The following is a 23,588-nucleotide window of genomic DNA, read 5'->3' as shown; positions in this document are numbered from 1 at the left end:
ATTATCATACCAAACACAGTTGTAAGATACAAGCTACTTAATTACTGACAAGGATTTTGAAGACAAGGAGGTACTTAATGTAGGAATTTGGAGGAGGAAAAATAAGTATTTTAGGGAAGCTCTCCTGCACAAGATAGAAGAAGCAAGAAGTTACATGACAGAAAAAGCTGGACCAATACATGGTAGAAGTCTTGCTGAAAGTTTCCCCCAGCCAGATATTTTCAGCAAGATGATTTTACCTGGGAAAGGTGAAGAAACAACTTTTCAACGTACCACAGCCATAGTCAATGGCCAAATGACAGCAGTGTTCAAATGACACATAGCTCTCTCTGTGTTGTCCCTACCACTCGGACAGCCTGGAGTTGGTGATATCCTAGCACTGGTTTCCTCTTTTGTACTACATCTGTCAGAAGTGCCATAATCTGCCTTCTCAATCACTAACCTCCATTGCTATTTCCAGTCCACTGTTCACCTCTCCTCAGAGGTGCACTGAACCCATTCCTGATATCCCTGCTGGTATCTGGTAGGGTTATTAAATTCCAAGCGTGAAGGCTGGACAGGGAGGTAAAATAAAGCTCTGTAGAAAAGACAAAGATTTGATCCTCTAGGGCTTTATAAAATAAATCTCTATGGATCCATCTCTGCTCAGACCTATGGAGAGCTGCACCTTTGCTCCTTTCTTTCTTCCTAGATGAGGTCTTATAATGACTATAAGCTAGTCATTGAGGAATTCATGCATACCATTTTTAAAATCCTGAGCAAAGTACTCCATTGTGTTACTTTATTATTCTACTCCAAGGGGGAAGGTAAATACAAGAGATGAGAAAATAAATTATCCATATACATATACCATGTGTAAGTCTCATCACATAAGAAGACTGTGAATACAATACAATTAGAGAATAAGAAGTATGAGACACTAAATTATTAATAGCCTGGCTCAGAAAAAGTCTGAGACAGGGTGGGATTGGGACATGACACATAGGGTCTTAAAAATAAGGACAAATCTACATGTTGAAGGTAATGAAAATACCTTCTTTGCATCAGCGCTTAAAATAGAAAAGAGGGTAGATGATGACATTCTGACTATGCCAGAAAGGACTGATAGCACAGATCTGGCCTGATTTTTAAAGTGATTTTCATAGGTACAGTGTAGGTTTTGAATGGTACTCGAACATTCCCTTGTCCCGGGACTGATGTTCAAATTAGCACCACGTGTTTCAGATGCCGGGCAGGCTCAGGAAGGCCGCCATCTCGTGTACACGGCTCCCTGCTTTGGCTATAGCCGCCTTTTGGAAATTAAACTTTTGTTCTACATACACAGTTTCAGTTCTTCCGTAAATCACCGCCTGCCTACTCTAGCCCCTTCACAGGAAGCCTGAGCAGGCCGGCGGTGACGGAAGCGCGGGCAGGAGCAGCCCGTGGTCAGGATCAGCCCGTGCCCAGGTACCACCTCCGGCCCCGCTCCGCTCCCCGCCCGGCGTCAGCGCGGCGGGGCCGGCCGGGGGCGGGCGCAGCCTGGGGCCGCCTCCGCCCGCGCGGGGCTGGGCCATGCTCGTTCCGCGCCGCCTCCGCCTCCCGCCCCGCCGCGCTGACGCCCGGGCCGTCCTCCCGTGCCGGCGTGCGGGTAAGTGGCTCCCCCTCAGCGGCTCCTGCCCAGCGGCGGGCGGAGCCGCACCCTCCCCCGGCAGCCGCGCAGGGCTCCGCGGCGGGGCCGGCTCTCCGCTCCCCGCCCGGCCGCGGGGGGGGGGCTCCGCCTCGGGGCAACTTCGCCCCCGCTGGCGCCGCGCTTTCCCCTGCCGCTCCCGCGTTGCGCCGCGTGTTGCCGGGAGCCCCGCGGCACAGCCCTTCCTCCTGCCTCGCCCCCGTGCCCCGCCTGCCCCGGCCCCAGCGCGTCCTCCTGCCCTGCCCCGGCAGCCTCAGCGCTGGCTGCGGCTCTTCCGGCCCGGCCCGGCCCGGCCCGGCCCGCGGGCTCCGAGCGCCGCTGCCCTCCCCGCCTGCGCGCTCCGCGCTGCCCCCGCCGCAAGGGTTGGCCTTGGGGCGCAGCTGCTGCACCATCGCCCTCTCCTCGGTCGCCGTTTATCCCACGTGCCTCGTCTCATGAGAAAGCGGCTTCGCGCCCAGCGCTGCCGCGCTCCGGGTCTGTTCCTCAGTGCCCTGCGGCTCCCGCCGTGCCTGCTTGACAGGTACCGCGCCAGGAGTGATCGCTCGGCGTTTCTTCTTGCGGAGAGTCAAGTGTTTTATTTGTAGAAGTAAACTCAGTCTCCGTTACAACATTGAAATTCCTGCGGAGTTGGTGTTTATGCAGATTCTGGCTTTTATGGAAACACCTGTTAGGAAAAGGGCCGAGACAACTGAGCAGCTGTCAAAAAATAATAGGAGCATCTCACTAGCGGTCTGCACAAGTGAGGCAGTGTGTGCCCCGCTCGCTTCAGCGTGCTCATTCGAACAATTATCCTGCAGAATTTATCCCCGATGATGGCTGCCGTTGGGCACAGGATAGTACTCTGTAGTATGTGAGTCGCTGTTCTGCTGTGAGAATAGTCTGTGTGTGTGACTAGTTTGGAGTGTCTGTGTCCAACATCGAATTCTTGTAACAGTCTGTATAATTCAATAACTAGGTATTACAGTTTTATTTAAGAAGCACGAGATTTCTCTTTTTACTACCTTTGGCAGGTGTCTCAGAGGATTTCACTGTGTTGAATGCTATTTTGTTCACTATGTGAAGATACTCACAAGCCATCCAAAAGCCTTTTCCACTTCAGTGCTTTATAACCCCGCCTCTATAAATTTTGGTACATGGGAAGAGAATCTGGAAACAGCGGTGGATTGCTTCACTTGACTATGACTTTTATTTATTGTTCCTCTTGAAAGGAGGATTTTATGAACTTTTATTTGAAGACAGACTAAAATTGGTGCTTTCAGCTTGAAGGTACATTGTTTTGCTAATTGTTCTGCTTTCTTGCATGTGTGTCTTATCACTCTTCATGCCATACATACACTTAATTTTATAAGTCTCTCCTTATTTCCCTTTTGTTCATTTATTTTTGTAACATTCATTTTCAGTTCTTCATTTGAGCAAAACATTTCAGGTTTTTCTAAAACAGTTGTTCCTGTCTCTTTTCCCTGAGCTGGTAAATCTCTTCACTGGGATGTCCAGGCTATGAAGTCAGCTGTGCTAACAGCTAACTGGTAACAATTAGTTACCAACCCAGCAAATGCTGATTATCAAGTTAGTTGTGGGACTTCCTTTAAAAACATGCCCTTTAAAATTGGATAGATTATGCTCTTTAGTGGCTGGAGAAATGATACAGGGTGATGTATGTAGCTGTAAAATACTGCTCCCTGCATAGATTAATTTCTCAGTAACAGCTGAATCCTACTAATTTAGAAACTTGGTTGTTGTGGACAAAATTGACTTGACACAGGGAATTGAATTTATTACCAGTTAGCTTTTAATCACCAGTTGGCTGTGATATAATAAGATGACCACTACTTAAACACAGACTTGGGGAAAACTCCTTTCTTCCCCTTTCCTCCTTGACCCCTCAGGTTATGCTCTGGCCCTTGGGCAAGGCAGTGGTAGTGCAGGAGGTTGGGGTTGGTACATGGAGATTTCTTTCTCCTGCTCATTTCTTCTGCTCCCATGTGGGTCCTCTCCATGGGCCCCTCAAGGGTGTCCCTGTCCCAGCATGGGCACCTCCACAGGCCACAGTTCCATCGGGGTGTCCCTGCTCCAGTGTGGAGAGTTTCCTTACAAGAGTGTGTCTCCAGCTGTGTCCGCAGCAGTTGTTCCCTTCTCCATGCTTCCCTGTGCCTTTTGAGCACTCTCTCACGTGTCTCCTCCTGTGCTTTCTTTTGCCTTTGCTGCCACTGGCAGCCTCTCCGTTTCTCAGATAAACTGGAGCGGGGCTGCCGTGTGCTCATCCGATGAGTTGGAGGATGGCAGGCAGTGGGTTTATGGAGCGAGCTGGAGCTGGCCATGGCCCACACAGGGCAATTTATGGCCTCTTCTCATGCATCCCCAACTCCCAGAACCTGCATTTTATCCCCAGTATACTCCTGTGCCAATTGGGTGATGCTGGAAGGATGGTCCTGTCCATGCCTAATTATAGGAACTCCAGTTTTGTTTTATACACTTAGAAATAAAACCAAAGTTCTCTCCTGTAGCTTGCTAAATCACAATAATGTGTTGTGTCACTAGGATGGTAAAACTTTTGCAATTGTATGTATTAACGGGTCTATCTGAGTCCATATGTGATTGCACTGATATATGTTTTCATAATATTTTTTTTCATAAAACTTTCTCAAAGAGTTAGTTTTCTTCTTTTTTTCAGACCTGAAGGCAGTGGTTCTGCTGACACAAAGGTGGCAGCTCTGAGCCCTATTCCACCAGTGTGAGTAATCATGTCCTCAGAGACTTTTTAATTTCCTTTTTTTGTTTGTCTCACTGAATCAATGATTTTGGTAGCTCATCCCTCTTATCTTTTGGGCTGAATTGATGCCATCTTGAATTCTATGTGGCATTGTATGTGTTGGAAGCACATAGAAAAGAAAGACATGAGATTTCAGGTTTGCAGGAACTAAGCTGTTCTCTCTGTCTTTGCAAGATGGAATCTTGATAAAAAAGGGAATAATTGAGAGTAGTCATGCATAATAGAAGGTTTGGAAACAAACAGTTCCTTAGGCACTAAACTGCTGTTGACAGCAGAGCCTGTGCGTGCACAGGCCTGCAAGTAGCCATGGTAAGGGTGGGCAAGAGTGATGATGGTGGTAAATGGTCAGTGTAGTACTGAATCCTGCTCTGCTGCAGTCCAGCATGCATGCTGCCCTCGTAATATCTTCCTTCGTTCTCCCCAAGTACATATTGTTTCTAGGTGTTCCAAATGTTTACTTGATATATAACTTAAATACAGAAAGTTTATGGTTTTCCTGAAAAATTGCTAGGGGGCAGAGTCCTTGGAGTCAAGTGCCTATGTATTGATATTGCTCTTAGCAGGCAGAAAATAAGCCTTTCTTTTTCTTTCTCAGGGCTTCCTATCCTACCCTGTGCCTTAAAGATGGAAACTGTAGAAATGAATAGTGTATCCTTGAAACGTCCTCGCTCTGAGGATGATGTGGCCAATGCAGATGAAGTTAAAAGACAGAAGATCTTGGAGAAGTCTAAGGCAGGGAACGACTCTGGGCAGAGTATTGAGACTGTAACAGAACAACCCGAGGACACAAAAAGTGAAATAATCCCCAATGAGGAAAGTGAGGAGCAGGAAGAAGAGGAACTAGAGGATAGTGATGAAGATGGAGATCCAGAGAGCTTTGCAGACATGATGAAGCATGGACTGACAGAAAGTGATGTTGGCATAACTAAATTTGTTAGCTCTCATAAAGGGTTTTCTGGGATCTTAAAAGAGAGGTAACTCTTTGTCTTGTTTCATATGTTAATTCCTTGTGTAACACAGCTGTAGTTCTCTATTTTCCTTTTTTGACTTGCAGATTGCAACTGGATTAAGTGAGGTTCATTACTTTTTTTACTGCTAAAGAAAGGTTTAATTTAGGACTTTTCTAGATTGTGGGTCTTTTTTTTGTTGTTTTTTGTTTGTTTGTTTAGGGGTTTTTTGAGGTTTTTTAATATGTGTTTGGTTTTTTGTTTTTGTTTTTTTTTTAATTTATTTTCCTGTCAAATGGAGCTTTGAAGAAGGAAGCTGTGTATGAGTAGAGATACATGATTACACTGACCTTTGCTGTTTCCTTTGCTCTCTGGCAGCAGCAGAGACATAAAACCTTATGCAGTACACCTACCTTTTGTACCTCTCCTCAGTGCTGATATGAGATGCACTGAAAAATGGAATTGAACCATCTTTCTTTGGTTCTTTGCTGTGCTCTTTTTTATCCTAATGTCTGTAAACAAGGATAGTTAGGCTTTAAATTATTGTCTGCTCAGTTAGGCTTTGAATTACTGTCTGCTCAGTAATGTCATTTACATAGAAGGGAGTTTTAAAATTCAGGATATGGAATTTAGTATAGATATACAGTATAAATTTAATAAGATGTTTGGTGTTTAGTAGCTTTTTAAAACGAACTTCTAGGTTTTTAAAATTAAAGAATAGCTTTGAATAAAACAGAATGCAAATACAGGAGCTCACTGAAGTGAGAATCACTGTTTCTCTGACTTAGCAAAGCAGTTAAGGTTGCTTTGTTTACACACTGAAAAGTCACTGTGTTTAAATAGTGGCTTCATACATAGATAATTTCACATAAATGATATATACATATTATGTATGTATTTAATCTTGATGTGCAGCATTAAGCAGCTAGTGTAATCCTTCTCTGGGAAGCCTAGTCTGTGCTGAACCTTCTTCTGGGAAATCTGCCAATTTTGGTTGGCCAAAGGTAACCATGTGGTAGAAAATTCGTGGGTTTGTGGGGTTTTTTTTGGATACTAGTTTTAAACACCTATTATTAATTCATTCTTGGCATTTTTATGGTACCATCACTAGCATGTCTAGACAGCTACTGATAATACAGGAGAGGACACAACACTCATCAGGAAGGAATTCTACCAATATGTTGTATATCTCCACAGAGGGATGGCAAAAGGGGGCTTGGGTGAGGTACAGTAGAAAGCGTCCCATGGTGAAGTTTTATTCATGTTTCAACATTGATAGAATAAGAATTACTTTCTTTTTTTTTTTTTCCACTTCGCTAGCAAATGCTGCTTAAAAATCATTTAGCAGTTGCAACATTAATCGACTGTGCTGTGTTATAGTTGAGCTGTTTTTATTATTAGATATGAGTGACAGGATTGAAAAAGTCAGAGTAAAATTCTTTTTTGCTGTCATAAAGTATGCAGAGTAACTTTATTTGAATGATGTTCTGTACAACTGAATATATGGACATGGTTGAATTTGTCCTGCCTTCTGTAAAGTGGCTAAAATGCACTTTATTTTGCAGGTTATTTGAAGTGACAGAGATAATGCAATAGTTAATGCATTGCACATTGTGGCAATGCAGTGAGTCTTAATTGCCAGTAATGACTGGGATTGAGGATAAGCATTACTGATCTCTTCAAACTAGTGAGAGAATGACTGGGAATAACTACAGTAGGTGTTTGGTGATCTGCAAAGAAGTCTGCTGCATTTGGATATGTGTTCTGTGGTATCCTTCTGGGGGGTGGGAATAGGTACAGCTTTCTCATGGTTGTTAAGTTTGTTTCACCTGAATTGAATTACACTAATTCAGAATTCTTCAGTGAATTCTGCTAACAAAAAGCTTTTTAGGAAAGGACTTTATGTGATGTGGGATTTTTATTATAAATGTAATGCATGTTTCTTTCTATCAGATACTCAGACTTTGTTGTCCATGAAATAGGCAAAGATGGACGTGTGAGCCATTTAGATGACTTTTCTGTTCCAGTGGATGATGAGGTAAATTTTGAGGTAGATTCGGTAATGGCTATGCTTCTTAATGCTCCTTAAGCAAGACCATTGAATGATTGGAAGTTACTCCATGAGGGTTATTGGATGTTTCTTTTTTCTCCCCAAATATATATTAGGACCCATCAGAAGAAACATTTACAGTTTTGTCGGATGAAGACAAGCAGCGTTTAGAGGAGCTCCAGCTTTTTAAGAATAAGGAAACTAGTGTTGCCATAGAGGTAAAATTAGGAAATGATATGAAGTTTGGGATGGAGGCAGAGGGAGGCAGGGAGGGAGTAGAAGGTACATGCTTTCTAATGCATGGAAGGTATAAGAGCAATTTGAACACGATGTGACAGGTAACACCAATCTGTGTCCAGTTTAGGGATTAATTCTCTAAAGTCTTACAGATGTACTCAAATTCATGCATATGTGAGTTGTTACTTTGATTTTGATGAGACTGTACACAGGAACTTAAATACAGGTTTCAAGTCCTGTGGTGTTAAAATTACCTTGCAGTATTTTGGTTTCCTATCTAATATTGTTTTAAAGAATAAGGAGGTTTACATAAAACATCTATCCTGATGGAACACTACTTTCAAGGTCAGCGTTTAGTGATTTAATAGAAAAGAAGATAAATATGCTCTTCTGTAACAAGAAAGATAAGAAAATGACATTAAAACATTGCTATTTTTAAACATTGCACATATTCAAATATTGCACATATTCAAAGAATAACTATTGAGCTAAATTTGGGACACGGAGATGAGTAAGATTATACCTGCTAGTTTCAAATAAGATTCAGACACTAAATAATCTTATCTAGCTAATATTTTTTTGCCTTTAAAGCACCCTCCCCTTTCATATTAATTTATTTGGTTTCTGCATGTATGTGTATTAACACAGGTAATTGAAGACACTAAAGAAAAAAGAACCATCATCCATCAGGCTGTGAAGTCCTTGTTTCCAGGACTGGAGACGAAAACAGAAGATAGAGATGGAAAGAAATACATTATTGCTTATCATGCTGCTGGGAAAAAAGCATTGGCAAGTGAGTTTCAGTATCACAGCAGATGGGTAAAGTAAATGCTAAAATTATCCCCAAAGTAAGAATTGTTAGTAAGTACTTCAAGTGAGTGTGCTTCCTCATGCAGTCTTGCTTCATTTTTTCCTCGTTTCAGCTGATGCTGTGCATCTAAAATGATTAGGACCACAAGAAATGCTTTAAATTTAAATTTTTATTTGTTTTTCTTTACAAATAATTCATCCAGTTTAGAAGAGAGAACATTAACTTCTATTTCAGTGAGAATAGGCAAAACAGAGGCTTTGTTTTCAGGATTTTTTAAATTTAACTTTCACGATCTTAACTGTGTGTGTAAGCGTGCATTGTGGATGTAAGAGGTTGTAGTTGGAAAATGTACATTAGATTGATAGATGGTGTAATCTTGATTGTCTTGAATATTGATGACAAAATTCTTAATGACTTGAGTAGAGACAAGCACCTTTTTTTTTTTCTCAGAGTTATAGTTTCATATAAACATAGTTTACCATGATCATTACTTCTGCTTCCAAGGCTAATTATATTTGCAGGAAATGATCTTTATTCATTATAGATCACAGTTAATCTTTCAAAATAGTCAAAGTCATGAAGGATTTTCAAAATGAAGTGTTATCCACTTTAATCTAGCAAAATACTGTTTTGGATACTGGGAATAAATTAACATGTTTTACATCTTTTTACGTCAGTAAAAATTTGTTGCTGCTGTAAGTTTAGAGGATTATCTACCTGCAGAATGGTGTACATTTAACTAAAGATACTAAGGTTTGGTTTAAATTGGCTGCATTCCTCTGTCATTTCAACCTACTACAAATAATGGTATGTAAACCTAACCCTTTAATTTTAAACACAAAGGAGATGGAAGAACGATAAAGAAATAGAGTCATTTAAAATGGGAAATAAAATAATTTCCCCTTTAATGTAGTTGTTTCTTTAAGGCTTGTTATAGGCAAATATGGGAATGTTTTATTTTTATTGGTCCAATTATAATGTGTTTATGTGTCTTATTTAGTCATGTTTAGAAAATGTGTATGTTTGCATGCTTTATGCATGGAGTATGTATACTCCCAGCACAGAATTCTCCTCAGCCAGTTTTGTTCTGTTGGTTTGTAACGGTTTTTCCTCCACCTTTTCCTTCTGTTTCTATTCTTTAATGACTGTTACAGTCAAGTGGATGTTGTTAAGCTGATTTAAGGGATAATATATAAAAGAATTGAAGTATTTGAAATATGCTGAAAAGAATTTAGTGGTGTGTCTCTAGGATTAAAACATTGTGGAGCACCATCTTGTGATGCAGAGAAGCATCATCTATTTAAACTTGGATTCCCCAGCTGTGATGCTGCAGGCACCTGTGCATCTGTTGGGGTGGTCTGTCAGTTTCTGTGAGTGTGTGCAAATGCTTATGGATGTAAGACTCAAGTTCTTTTTAGTCAGGATTACATACATATCTTTCTTGTTTATATAGCCGCAAACATGTCTTTAGTCATGAATGGGCTCCCCAGGCAAGAAAAGTGTAGAATATTGGATTATTAGCTGAGATACCCGATTACTTTTTTTGATAACATAAAACATTACCAAACATGCTTCTTAAAATTTAAGATCAGCAGGTGCTATATTTCTATAGTCAGTTTATCCTCCAAATACTTAAAATACTGTCTTACTAAATTGTCAGTAAACTGTTGTTTCATCATTGTCCACAAATTAAGTTTGTTACATCTCCAGTTGAAGCTTTCCATATGTTCACTGTTTGCCTCTGCACGATTCCATTCCATAATTGTCTAAATTGCTGTCATCCACCACCTAGCTGTTGGATGCTCCCTGAAGCATAAACAATCCCATAACCATAAACCTGCATGTTCACCTCTAAAAACCCTTTGATAGTCTAAAAATTAAATGCTACTCTTTTGTACTCTTTATGCTCTGCATTGGGACAGAGGTCAGAACTGCAACAGGTAAGAGACGTTGACATTTCATACTAACAAAAATGAAATGCCAACCATTACGACCTCCTAAATAGGAACAGGACTGGCCAAACTTGTAACAGTTTCTTAAAAATCCCTACACATAGTATTACTTAAAATGCCCTGAAACAGCCAAGAATTAGGCTTGTTCTACTTCTTTTTCATAGTGCAGTATAGGCAGTATTAATTTGGTGCAGAAAAAGTCTGTTAGTAAGAAGTGATATTAATTATCGATTTTGAGAGTACATGTTGACAACTATAGGAATTTTTCCATGGATTTCAGTTACCCAAGCCTTTGCCCTTCAGCCCATATTTCAGACACTACTATCTGTCTATACAACTTTAAAGGCATTTATCACACACCCTGCTGTTAAAAAAGAGCTTCCAAGCCTCAAGTTTCAGCAAAAGGCTTGGAAAAAGGGCTTGAAAAGACAATTTTATTGTAAGAATGTAGCATGACTCTGAAACACAGCAATAAGGACTGCAAATTGTCCCACTGCTTCATCTACCCAGTTGAATGCTTTGCAGTATTGGGTGAAGAATGGTTGAGTATCAGGACTGTGGCTGCAGCCTCCTTTGGATAGGGTCATGGCTGTGATGCCCAAAGCATGAGGAGCCCATTGGTGTGTATAGCATCTACTGAATCCTTTTAGTGGAGATCACATTAGAGCTCACTTCTTGAAGTGAGTTGAAATGACCATCTACAAGATGTATTAGTTAAATATAAAGAATGGTTCCAGCTGGAGAGGATTCTCCTTTGTGAATTGAGCTCTGTCTTACTCTCTTCTCTTCTAATTGCTGAGATCTTAGTGGAGAACCTTGCTCTTCCAGCTGAATGCAGTGTTTCATTGACTGAGTTTGAGTAGTGGTGGCTCAGAAGAAGAGACCAGCAGGAACATGAGGTCTCCAGTTTAGGTCCAGTGAAACTCTGGGAGGGGGGGCTGTGCTTAGGAACTGATGCTGCAAAGCAAGTGATGCAATAATTCTAAGTGACTTAAAACCTGTCCATATAGTGTTTTATACTGTAGCATCCAAAATTGTCTTTGCAGAAGTGTGTGCATGAATGGCAGCTTCTCAAAAACAAGCAAGAATTAAGCATATTTACTATTTGTGTGGGTTATCTGGACTTTGTAAAACCAGTGTGGAAGAAAAGAGCAGTATTTCCCAAGTACTTCCTTCCTGCATTGGTGTTTGTATATTGAAATAAGGCTGGCTTTTTCAGTTAGCTTTTCCTGTTATGAAAGATGGTTATGCCTTTTTTTTTTTTTTTTTTTTTTTTTTTTTTTTTTTTTACAAAACCAGGTATGTCTGCTTAGTGGCTAGCAAGAGTTAAGGGACTTCTTGTTTAAAACAAAACAAAATCTTAGTTTTGTTCTTGAATAATAAGGAATAAGGAACTGATAACCCTCAGAATTGAAGGAACCTCACAGCTGGTTGCTAAGCCTGTGTAGAATCAGTCTCCCTTCCCATTAATGCCATTGACAGTGGATTATTGGAAAGTGAAAGTTTTATCTCTGGTGCAAAAAAAAAAAAAGCTTAGCAAATCATTGAGAGTTTCTTTCCTTCTACAGAAAATGTCAAATAGTAGCACAAAATTGTAAATCAGTTGTTAGTCTGTGGGATCTGAAGTTATTTCAACCTCTGGCCTTCTCTAAGCATGGCACCATACCTGCCATGGATTGTATGTTCATGTCCCTCTTGTACCAGATTTCTTGCTCCTGTTGTATTTTAAAAAATGAACCATCTTAAAGCAATTTTTTGAGCATGATTTCTTAGGGTTTTGTAGTGGTATGATTCATTATTTTGTATGGCACACCAAAACAATACTACAGAAATAAGGAATATGTCTGTACTATAAATAATAATGGTAGTCTTCCCACGAACAGAGCTCCAGTGGTCCTCAACTATTAATTATAGAAAGAGCTAGAAGAAATGTGGTGTAGCTTCTATTACTGAAAGTCAGTATAATGATAATGTTTTTGAAAAATTTATTCAGGAGTACAGCAATTAAATGACTAGGCTGTATTTTCAGATAATTTCATGACAAAGGAACTGTCACTATTTCATTCAGGATTTTCTAGGTGACAGAACTGATTAAAGAGAAGTTTACAGTCCAGTGGAGGTGGGGGAAGAGTCTTTTTCAATGTGCTTCACAGCTTTTACTGTCAGTAATTAATGCCTTCCTTTTCATTTTTTAAAGCAGATGGAAATTAGCAGGAATTGAATCTTGTGTATTTAAAATAAATGTAGCTGCAATGGCAAATATATATATATATATTTTTTTTTTTTTTAAAGTGACACTTTAACCTTTTTGCTTTTAAAGATCCAAGAAAGCACTCTTGGCCAAAATCTAGGGGAAGCTACTGCCATTTTGTACTGTACAAGGAGAACAAGGACACCATGGATGCCATTAATGTCCTATCCAAATTTTTAAGGTAAGGCTGTTGTTTCTGCCATCCTGGCTGGTGTGCAGCCCTCTCCCTCCATGTTTCTTGTTGCTGTAAACATTAGGCTTCATAATTATGTAAGAGCAACACAAGTGATTGCTATTCTCTAATTTGTAGACAGCTTAAAATGAAAAATTACTTTAAAATATCAAATTTAAAATAACGAAGTTTTATGAGGAGGTGAGAATGGAACAAAATGAGCCTAAGAAATTTTAAAGACCACTCTACTGCTTCAATGGAAAAAGTCCACAATTGCCATTGGCTGATCTGAGAAAGGCTTGGCAGCTGAAAGCCTCAATGTACGTAACCTGAATTAAAAGCCATTTTTTCCCCAGTGTGTGAATATATGCAAGTATGTTATGAACCTGTCAGATATTGTTGTGATAATATGCTGATCAGTTTCTAAGCAGTTACAGTTGATAGACTGTTGTTCCATGTATTAATTTCTCCATGGTAACACAGGCTTAGTTCCTTTCACCCCATCAAGTGCAGAAACAAAAAGATTTGCCAAGGCGTGACATGAGCACAGTGAATTGCAGAGGAAGAGCGGTTTTAAAACTGGGTCAGTTCAGTGATCTACTCATAGAGAAACTTCCCCACTTTTCCCTTTGCCCTTCTTGTCCAAAAAAAACATTTATAATCTAGACATTAACCAGTGGACTATTGGTGTTGAGAACAGAATGGCAAGAGCATAGTTAGGTGGAAGACTGTATGTAATGGCAACCCTGCTACCCCCTGGAGCCCTTAACTGGAATAACTGGAAATACACCATCCAACACAGACTGTAAAGTATAAAGTGAAAAGGAAAAGACGTTTTCCTCTCAGGGGAAGGAGTGGATCAAATTTTAAATTAACTTCTCATACTTTCTCATAATGTGCAGGCATGGTATTCAAACAGACATGTTTGAAGTTTAAGGAAGAAGTGGACATGATTTTTTTTTTTTAGTGAAGTTGGTGGTGGCTGTTCATTTGTGTAGAGTGAATGTATCTAAAGAAGTACTTCAAAGTTCATATTTTGCAAGCACTGTTGTGTTAGAAGTGAATTGTCTACATTAATTAAAACAGAAGTTTCCTTGTGTTTTATGTACTCACGGATGAGATTAGAAAATGTCACACATTGTAACCCAGTTCTGAGGAATGTAGGTATATTTTTCTATTTTTAATTTATAAGACTAATAATTCTAGGCAATTATGCTGAAAATTATGTTTGATCTCTTGCTATTTTAATATGCATAATATATGTTACTGTTGCTTTTAAGAGTGAAGCCAAACATATTTTCCTACATGGGAACTAAGGATAAAAGGGCTATAACAGTTCAAGAGATCGCTGTTCTCAGGTGAGTAAGAGTACAGTCTGGAGTATTTGCACTTCTGCTGTGGTAGCTTGGATATCTCCTCAAATACCTAAAAGACTCAGTGACACAAATGGCAGGTACAGGTCCTGACCTTGTAAAGCACAGGTGTTAATGAAGATGCCACAGTCCTTTTGTATTCTGTGATTACTGCTGATATCAGTCAGTGCTCTGAGTCACAGGCTGGTTATGTGTACTTGGCGGAGGCAGTGGGACAGATTGCCTGCCTGCTTTTAGGCTGCTTGAATCTCATGCAACAGCAGAAAAACAGAATGACATGGTGAAAATAATGTCCTACTTTCTTCCTGGCTTTTGTTTCCCCCTTTCTACAGCTAGAATCCTATTTTCTTTCTCACTGTACTCTCTGAACAGTGCCGGAGAAGGCTAATACTGCCCTTGCTCATCTGTGAGTAGCCAGAAGGGGCAAAAAAATAATGAGCAGTTTTTCCTGCCCTAACCTACTCCCTTAAGTCACCTTCTAAGAGAAAATAAAATTTACTTTGTCATATTCTAAGATAATTATATGGTGTCTGGGCACTTTAAGTTAGTGTTAGATTCATAACTGAGAATGACAGATGTCTCCCAGTCACATATTGCAATATAATTTTAGCTGGCTGGAATATTCTACCTGTACTACTTTTTACAACTTTTTGAAAACCACACTCCTTGAGTGAGGAATTCACAGCTTGAAAGCAAGAGTTTTGATCAAATCCTTGTTAAAAGGAGGGCATCCAACTGATCGTATATTTCCTCCCAATGTTCTGTATGTGTGTGCTTTACACATATAAAAGGAAATACTGATTGTGAGAAGCCCCAGATTTGCGTTGCTGCAAGGCAGCTTTGCAAAGTGGTAACAGTTAACCAGATGTGTGGTGTAGCCATCTCAGGTGCTGTTTAATGTTATCACATTCAGTGTTGTGTCCAAGAGCTCCAGAGTGCTGTAAATGTTGTGTGGTGTCTGCTCTGTGGTGCCACAGCCCTCGACTCTCCTGCACAAGAGAGGGGACATTGCCAGCCTGCTCTAAGCTGAGTGTGCTGGCCATGCTGTTCATAAATTTCACTATACTAGTAAAAATTTAGCAGAAGTGTCCAAGAGCAACTTGGTGATGCAAAGAACAGGGTATGCTTCCAAAAATACTAGCAACAAAAATGGCAGATATCAGTGACACATTGGATTCTATGTTCCTTCATCTGCACTAGGCATACACACTAGCTAATTCTACTTAGCTCTGTATTTATGACTGTGCTGACTGGATTGTATGTATTCATGAAATAGTTACTCAAATAATGCAGAGTTCAGCTTGTGGGGTACAGTATACATTCATACTGCAATATACTTTTCTGGAGTACATGTTTTAACATAGATGTGAAAAGACAGTGCTAACAGTCTGTCACTCTTTTGTATGAGTACCCTTAAGAATTATGTATTATCTTCCTTTAGCTCTTTCATTAAATTATTTTGAAAAAGCAACAGTAGAAAATTGGGGAAACTGGACTCACTGTTTTTCGTTTTCTATATTTATCTACTTTTCCAAGCATAGGTTGGTCACTGTTATCGGTTTCTTTTTAGAATCACTGCACAGAGACTTGCTCATTTGAATAAATGTTTGATGAACTTCAAATTAGGAAATTTCAGTTACAAGAACCATCCACTGAAACTGGGAGAACTGCAAGGGAACCATTTCACTGTTGTTCTCAGGTAGTATGTTAGTAGGTATCTAGATGGTTCTGTTAGAATTTTTTTTTTTTTCTTTAAATAGATAAGTCATATCAGTGCACCTTGTGTTACAAAAAAATAAGTCCTGTTGGCAGGAGACTGTTGAATTTGATACATGCTATATAATGTTGATGTTAAGCTTTAATATAATGGACATCTCAAAATAGTATAAACCCTTAATCTGTCTATAACATTTTTTTAATGCTAGAAACATAACAGGAACTGATGAGCAGATAGAGCAAGCAATGCATTCACTCAGGGAAATTGGATTCATTAATTACTATGGAATGCAAAGATTTGGAACCACAGCTGTTCCTACTTATCAAATTGGCAGGTATGTGTTGCTTTCATCCTCCCCCCCTCTTTTTTTTTTTTTAAATTTTACTCTTATCACCATGTAACTTAATGTATTTTTGGGAACGGTTTTCTAACATATTGCCTGTACCAGTTTTAAATTTAGATTCAAGAAAGATCTTGTTTCTGAACTTGCTTCAGCAGTTATCTTGCATAATAGCACTACTTTTAATATTGCATAAGTCTAAACACAAATAAATATTTTTTGATAAGTTGGCTAAATCCCTTTAAAATAGATTTAGTCAGTTCTTAATACACTTTCCTGTTTGAATCCTAGAGCTATTCTACAGAATAACTGGAATGAAGTAATGGATTTGGTATTAAAACCACGACCAGGAGGTGAGAACTGAAAAATGATACATCATGTGTTTCTGCCTCTTCTCCAATAAACATATGTTTAGGAAAAACTTAAGCCAGTTTAGCAGTGGAGAAGCAATCTTCAGACTCTCCCTTTCTGCCTCACTTTCCTTGCTGTGCAGTTTCTTGCAGTGGGGCTAAAAAGGGACCTGAATATTTACAGTGTCTGCTCAAGCTCCATGTGAAGCCTTGCAACCTCAAGTGTTCTGTGATTCTGTTCATCTCTAATTACCATGACCCAAACTTGAATTTTTCAACTGTTTTAACAAAAGGTGAGATGGATGCTTTTTTTGGTGTATAGTTAAAATGTTTTTATTTTACATCCTTGTTCTAGCCGAAAAGGGATACTTAGTCAAATGCAGAGAAGAATGGGCAAAGACTAAAGATCCAGCAGCAGCCCTCAAGAAACTACCTGTAAAAAGGTGCGTGGAAGGACAGCTTCTACGTGGACTCTTAAAGTATGGAATGAAGAACATAATCTCTGCATTTGGCATAGTGAGTGTAAAAGTTGGGCAGTATTTACTTGAATAAACATTCTTTTGATGGTATCAGGATGAATTTAAAATAGACTCATTGATGCTTGATGAGTTGAAAGTTAAGTTTAAAAACCTTTACATTTATCCTGCCTTTTTGCTGTAAGTACTGCTGCATAGTAACTGACGACATGTCTAATTAATATGTGCATAATGAGCTTTCCAATTTATACAACAGTCTCTCTGGTATGTGGGAAGCAATACAGTTATACTTAGTAGCTATGTATAATACAGATCTGAAAATTGTGCAAATGTTCAGTTTCAGTGTTTTTCCTGTTGCTTTAAAAGTATAAATCAAACTGATGGTGGGCTAATGAATCAGCCCGATACGGAGGTGATGGATCCACTTGTCATTTTCAAGTGCTGTAATCAAGATCAAGTCTTTGGAGAAAATACCTCATCACTAGCAAACTGCTGTGTCCATTGTAGGATCTGGGGGATAATTTCTTGTTTATGGAGAAGATAATTAGAATAACACAGTGCTTTCACAGCTGCAGAGTTTACTTAATATTTCAGGAGGTTGAATATTAATTCAGTGTTTTATAATAGACCCGTATGTTTGACCTGTAGAATTAAATGTGTTGGGTTTTTTTTTTTTGTACATTTAAGCAGTTTTTTTGTGCAGATTTCAAATGTGTAAAAGCATTGTTTCTTCACATATTCTTTTCTCAAACAAAGAACAAAAACCAAATACGTATACCAAGAAATTGTGTATGTCTTTTTGCTGGATAAGGTAACATTTAAAATATGCTCCTTTTTGGTTATGATTGTCAGAAAAGACAAAAAATGTATCTATCTAGTGTTTAATTTTTTTTTCTTTACCTCTAGATACCAAGAAATAATCGATTAATGTATATTCATAGCTACCAGAGTTATGTGTGGAATAATATGGTGAGCAAGAGAATAGAAGAATACGGGCTTAGAGCTGTACCAGGAGATCTTGTACTTAAAGGAGGTAAAATCAGACAAAGCCAGTGATGCTGTATAGTTCAGATTCCTAGGAAAACAAGCCATGTAACTGTTTGTCTGATACTGCTTACATAGTTTCTTTTCTGTCACCAGTTTTGGCCCAGTGAGATCTGAATCCATTGGCCTGTTTTAGACAAATTGTGCAAGGAATTGGAAGTTAGGTATTACACTTCCATGAGCTGTTTGCTTGTTTTTTCAAATAACTGGATAGGGAATAGAGACTGTGGAGGACTGATTATTCTCAAGAATGACCTCAAACCTAGTTGAGCCGTGAAGGACTGTGGAAGGACATTATAAAGTTTTAACCATATAAGTTTTTGATTGCATTAGTATCTTGTAAAGCAGAAACTCCACTCAATTTTTAATGTTTTCTTTGTGTTTGTTCTGGCATTTCCTACAGTATTTCTCCTTTATGTATGCCTGGTGCATGGAAGGGGGCTGTTCCTCTAGCAGTCCTCACTTCATGTAGCTTTAAGTCACTGGAAGCCAGGCTGTAATTCTGCCAGTAACTGTGACAGCCTTGGAGGCTGTTACTTCTTTTCTTAGAAATGTTGTCTGTTAAGTGGAGATAAAACATGGTAGTTATCTTTCTCTGAGGAAACTTATTTCAATCAAAGGCTTTATTTTAAATTTAGCTGAAATTACTTGTCACAGGCATCTATGCTGGTAACTTAATTTTTCTGTCCTGACTGTAGCCACAGCTGTTCACATTGAAGAAGGAGACGTTGATAACTACACTATCCATGATGTAGTGATGCCATTGCCTGGATTTGATGTCATTTATCCAAAGCATAAAAGTGAGTCTGACTGAAATACCTGAAATACTTACTCTGAAAACATAAGTTTGCTTTAAGATTGTTCTTAAAAGGAAGATTGGATCTCAAGTCACTCAACCTTGGTGACTTTCAAAGCAATACATCACTTCAGATCTCTAAAACATTAATGTCAGCCTTTTGTTGCTGCTGCCAGGGTGCTCTGCTCAGTCTCCTTCCCACTAGGAATCCCAGATGACAGCAGAGCAGAATTCTCACTAACCTGTACCACTGCAAGGATTTAATCAGGTACAGGATTTTGTCCTTGATGAATTTCATGAGGTTCCTCTTGGCCTATTCCTCTAGTGTGCCTCAGTCCCTCTGAATGGCAGTCCTCTCCTTGCATGTATTGAATGCCACCCCAGCTTGGTTTAGCCCACAGATTGGTTGGGGTAAATTCCAGCTCTTCTCCACTATTTCACAGGACACATCTCAGTTCCTTGAGGAACTCCGCTTCTAGGTAGAGCTGCAGCCAGTAGTGACTATACTTTGAGATGCTGAGCCAGACAGCTGTTACCCACTTACCAGTCCACCCACTGTAATGTTCTCACCTGGGACACAAAGATACTGTGGGAATACATTGACAGCCTTGCTAAAGGCAAGGCAGGCAACAGTCCCTGCTCTCCCCTCATCCATAGTGTAATAATTTCATCATAGAAGACACTAAGGTTGGTGGGCTTTTTGCTTTTTCTCTTTCTTTTTCTCCCCCATATTAAAACCACTGTCATTTTATGCCCAGAGACGATTCCATTATTTTTCCCAGGGACCAAAGTGAGCCTGACTGTTCTGTAATTGCCTAATTATCTTTCCTTCTCTTTCTGAAGTTGGGCACAGCACTTGGTTTTCCGCAGTTTTCTGGGACATCCCTAAATCTGCACAATCACTGAGATGATAGAGAAAAACTTCACCATGATGTGAGCCAGCTCTCTCAGCCTGTAGCTTCGCCCACTACTGCTAGTCCTTCTTTCTTAACCTTGCCTCTAAGGAGAGAGGCCTGGAACACTTTGCTGGTCAAGGCCAAGGCAAAAGAGGCACTGAGACCATCAGCCTTATGTCTGTCACTAGACCAGCTGCCCATCACTTTCCTTGTATTCTTTCATTCCTTATGTTGCAGCTGGACTCTTGCTGGTCTTGATGTCATTTGCTGCTTTCAACTGTAATTGAGCTTTGGCTTTCCTAACACCATTTCTGTGTGCCTGGACAATGTTGGTATAGTTCCCTCTTTGTAGCTGGCCCTAGGTTTCACCTGTTCTATGTGTTCTTATAGATTAGGTTAGTCATGAGTTCCCTGTACATTTTCCTCAATATTGGATTGAACTGTTCTTGTACTGTCAAATTGTCAACTGTTTTCTCTCTGCTGCTTTTTAATGAGAGAGTAAATGGGTAGTCTGGCCCTTTATTTTTTTTTTTCCATATACCTGAGATTAGTCCTGTGAAGTCTAGAAAATTGGAATGCATATATGAGATGACATTTAAATGTCAATGAAGTATTTTGTAAATTTTGTTTTCAGCTGATATTTGATTTGATGTGTTCTTTGTGACTGCCTCTACTAATCAGGGTGTACAAGTAAACAGGTAATAAGATTTGCAGTAATTTTAAACTTCTGTGTAGCATTTATCCCATATATGCTGAGAACTACTGAATTTAAGGGAAGGGAACAATCCATGAAAACAGGCTGTTTAAATTGGCGACACTACATTCTCTCCTGTTAAATATTTTCCTCTCTTGCAGTTGGTGAGGCCTACAAGGAGATGCTGGTAGCTGACAACCTTGATATCAACAACATGAGGCATAAAATCAGAGATTACTCACTTTCTGGAGCATACAGAAAGATTATCATTCGGCCTCAGAATGTCAATTGGTGAGTGGGAGCATAAAGGAAATTACATTTGAATTGACAGCATAGAGTTTATTTAAGTACAAAACAACGTGAGACTGATCCATGGGACATCCACACAGACTGAAACATAGGTAGACAGGAATCTCTCTGCACTTCTCTCATGTTTTGAATGAAGGTGAAGTGGAACTATACCTTTATTGAAACTTTGTTCTCTTGTTCTATGGTGGAGGAGTATCAAGATATCTTACCTGGTTGTTCACTCCTTGCAAGGACTTGTCTGAACACTTCATAGATAATACTTATGTTGAAACAATGATAGATAATGTTCAAAACAGGGTGTTTTTTTGTAGTCTTGCTATAAGAAAGTTGGTCTCAAATTACCTGTCAATCAGAAAAATTGTATCACTTAACCCTACTAAATCACTGTTGTTAGAGATACAGCCTAGTTCTCATATGAATAAATGCCTTTTAAACAGGGAACTGTACAAATGTGCAGAAAGACATGGTCACTGATGCACAGAATTAAAGATAGAGCGTTTAGGAGCACAGAAATACAAATATTTATACTTGAAACATCAGCACTAATTAATATTAAGTTTGTCTACTTCCCAGTTAGTTTTTCAGCCTCATGGTTACATATTGGATTTCTGTTAAATGAATGGCAGAAACCATAGAATGTGTCTTTCAAAGTTTGGTTGACTATTGAAAGGCTTCACTCCTGCTAGGTACTCTTAGAGTTGACACCAGTCTTCCCTTAATTTCATGAACTATACTTCTTGTATAGTTGGAAATTCTGACAGCACACAAAGCCAGACAGATGAGTTATGCTAAGAAACTTCTCACTAATTGTTTTTTAACAATTTTCATAAAGCCAAGGCAAGTCTTCTACATAAAGCTTTAGCCATTAGTTTGCCTAATTCAATTTCAGTTGTAAATGCCAAACTGCAATAATAATAAAAATAATATTGTAATAAATAAACGTGTATATAAAATATGGTAACATAAATAATTTAAAATAACAATAAATTTTATATATGTTATAAAGGGAAGTTGTTGCATATGATGATCCTAAAATCCCATTATTTACTACGGATTTGGATAAACTGGAAGGAAAACCATTACCAGTTCTCCCAACAGGTAAGTTGATTTTTCTGCTGGTTTGCTAAGTTTGATCTGGCTGTTGCTTTCAACTGCTACATAGTCAAAGCTCCTTTAAGGAAGAGCTTTCATTTAACTATTGACTGTTAAGCAGTGGTAACAATGACCTCTAAGGACAGGCATCTAAATAAGGACCCTAATTTCTCAAGGGTGCAAGCCATTCCTCCAGCATCTGTATTGATGGCTACATTTTCTTACAGACATCTGTAAAATCAAGTAAATGCTTAGCAGTAAATGTCTGCAACTAACAAAGGTGGAATTAAGTCACAAATTGTCTATATACTGAGGTTGTATTATTGGTGCTGAACACAGATGACTGAAATACTTAACTCTGGTCACAAGCTGTTTTGACACTGCTTTCCAGAAAAGTGAAGACAGGCTAGGAATTGAACCTGAAAGAATGAATATTTGCTTTTAGAAGAAGAAAACTCTGAAACCACCACTTTGTCCTGAGAGAAAATATTAAAAAATTGTTTCATTAAATTTTTCACTGTGGATTATAAACAGGAGTGCAATGGTGGTGGTTGCTTTGCTTTATGGGCTGGGAAAGTTGGTTGTGGAAGCTGTTAGATCAGTTTAGTTGGCATCCAGAATAGGCATTATATATGCCCTTAACCACTTGTTCTTGCTTTTTGTCTCTTATACCTGCTGATAGATGGCAAATTCAGGGCACTAAAGATGGAGTTCTCCCTTCCCCCCTCCACTTACGCTACCATGGCAATTCGAGAAGTTTTGAAAATGGACACAAGCATAAAAAACCAGACACAACTGAATACTACCTGGTTGCGCTGAATGAACTGCAGAATTACTTAATTTTAAAAAAGTGTTTTCTTATTTACATGTTCTGTACAAATCTTTAAAGAGTCACTGTAAGAAATTTGTATTTTTTAAAGTTTTTTTAGTGCTAGCATTTAACTTCAGTAGTCCTTTGCAAGATGGTGACTGTAATATAATACAGATTTTAGTGACTGGTGCTTTTTACTGAATGAGTAACTTGAGCTGTAACATGAGTGCATCTTTAGAATTGTGCTTATAATGGCATCAGACCTGGAAGAATGTTTAGCTTGCTTTCTTTGGGCAAGCACTGAATGTTTTCATGAGTTCAGCTGCCCTTGAAGTCTTTTCAATGAATCACACGGGGAAAGATAAATTACAACAAAATTAACATACTGATGAACATATGTATTGCTGGAGTTTTGCTAGTAGTTTTGCACTGATGCAGTAGCAGATTCTTTTAGCAAGGCTTTTGTGTGCTGTAAAGCTGTACAGCTCTTTTAAATAGTTCGACTTTTCATTGAGAAAATACTTGTATTTTCCAGCTAATACCTGTACCAAAGAACAGGTACTAAAAATAAACTAACCTGAAACTCTGAGTGTGTATCAGTAAGTGCTTCCTTTGCGCCTGTCCCTTGCCCATTGTTGGCGAGGAATGAGCCGGCCTTCCTGGTGGGGGGAAAAAAAAAATATCCTGTGGAACTGTTCTAAAGAGACCTGGCCTTTTCAGCCAAGTGTAAAGCCTATGTTGCTAGTCATGTCGCCGGCCACGGCGGCTGCGTGCGGAGGGGGCGGGGAGGCCGTGAGCTGCAAGGCCGTGTCCCTGGGAGCACGGGGCGGGACC

General features: G+C 39.3%; 1 protein-coding gene across 2 annotated transcripts; it reads left to right on the top strand.

Annotated features, from left to right (window-relative positions):
* Positions 1–1,605: 1,605 nt before the first annotated feature.
* PUS7 (pseudouridine synthase 7) lies at positions 1,606–23,343 on the top strand. 2 transcript variants are annotated; one of them, XM_053978523.1, is made up of 19 exons: positions 1,606–1,627; positions 2,677–2,932; positions 4,338–4,397; positions 5,032–5,410; positions 7,337–7,421; positions 7,550–7,651; positions 8,319–8,463; positions 10,404–10,421; positions 12,754–12,865; positions 14,137–14,214; positions 15,800–15,928; positions 16,155–16,280; positions 16,578–16,639; positions 16,992–17,152; positions 18,019–18,145; positions 18,855–18,956; positions 20,704–20,833; positions 21,858–21,949; positions 22,626–23,343. In XM_053978523.1, the coding sequence occupies exons 4-19, from the start codon at positions 5,061–5,063 to the stop codon at positions 22,760–22,762; spliced, it is 1,956 nt and encodes a 651-aa protein (XP_053834498.1). In that variant the 5' UTR covers positions 1,606–1,627; positions 2,677–2,932; positions 4,338–4,397; positions 5,032–5,060; the 3' UTR covers positions 22,763–23,343. The 2 variants fall into 2 exon arrangements, with proteins under 2 accessions (XP_053834498.1, XP_053834499.1); XM_053978524.1 differs by lacking the exon at positions 10,404–10,421.
* Positions 23,344–23,588: the final 245 nt, after the last annotated feature.

This window comes from Vidua macroura, chromosome 5 (genome assembly GCF_024509145.1).
Source record: "Vidua macroura isolate BioBank_ID:100142 chromosome 5, ASM2450914v1, whole genome shotgun sequence".
NCBI classification, from domain to species: domain Eukaryota; kingdom Metazoa; phylum Chordata; class Aves; order Passeriformes; family Viduidae; genus Vidua; species Vidua macroura.
Note: the sequence above shows the minus strand (reverse complement) of the source record. Positions and strands in the feature narration are given on the sequence as shown.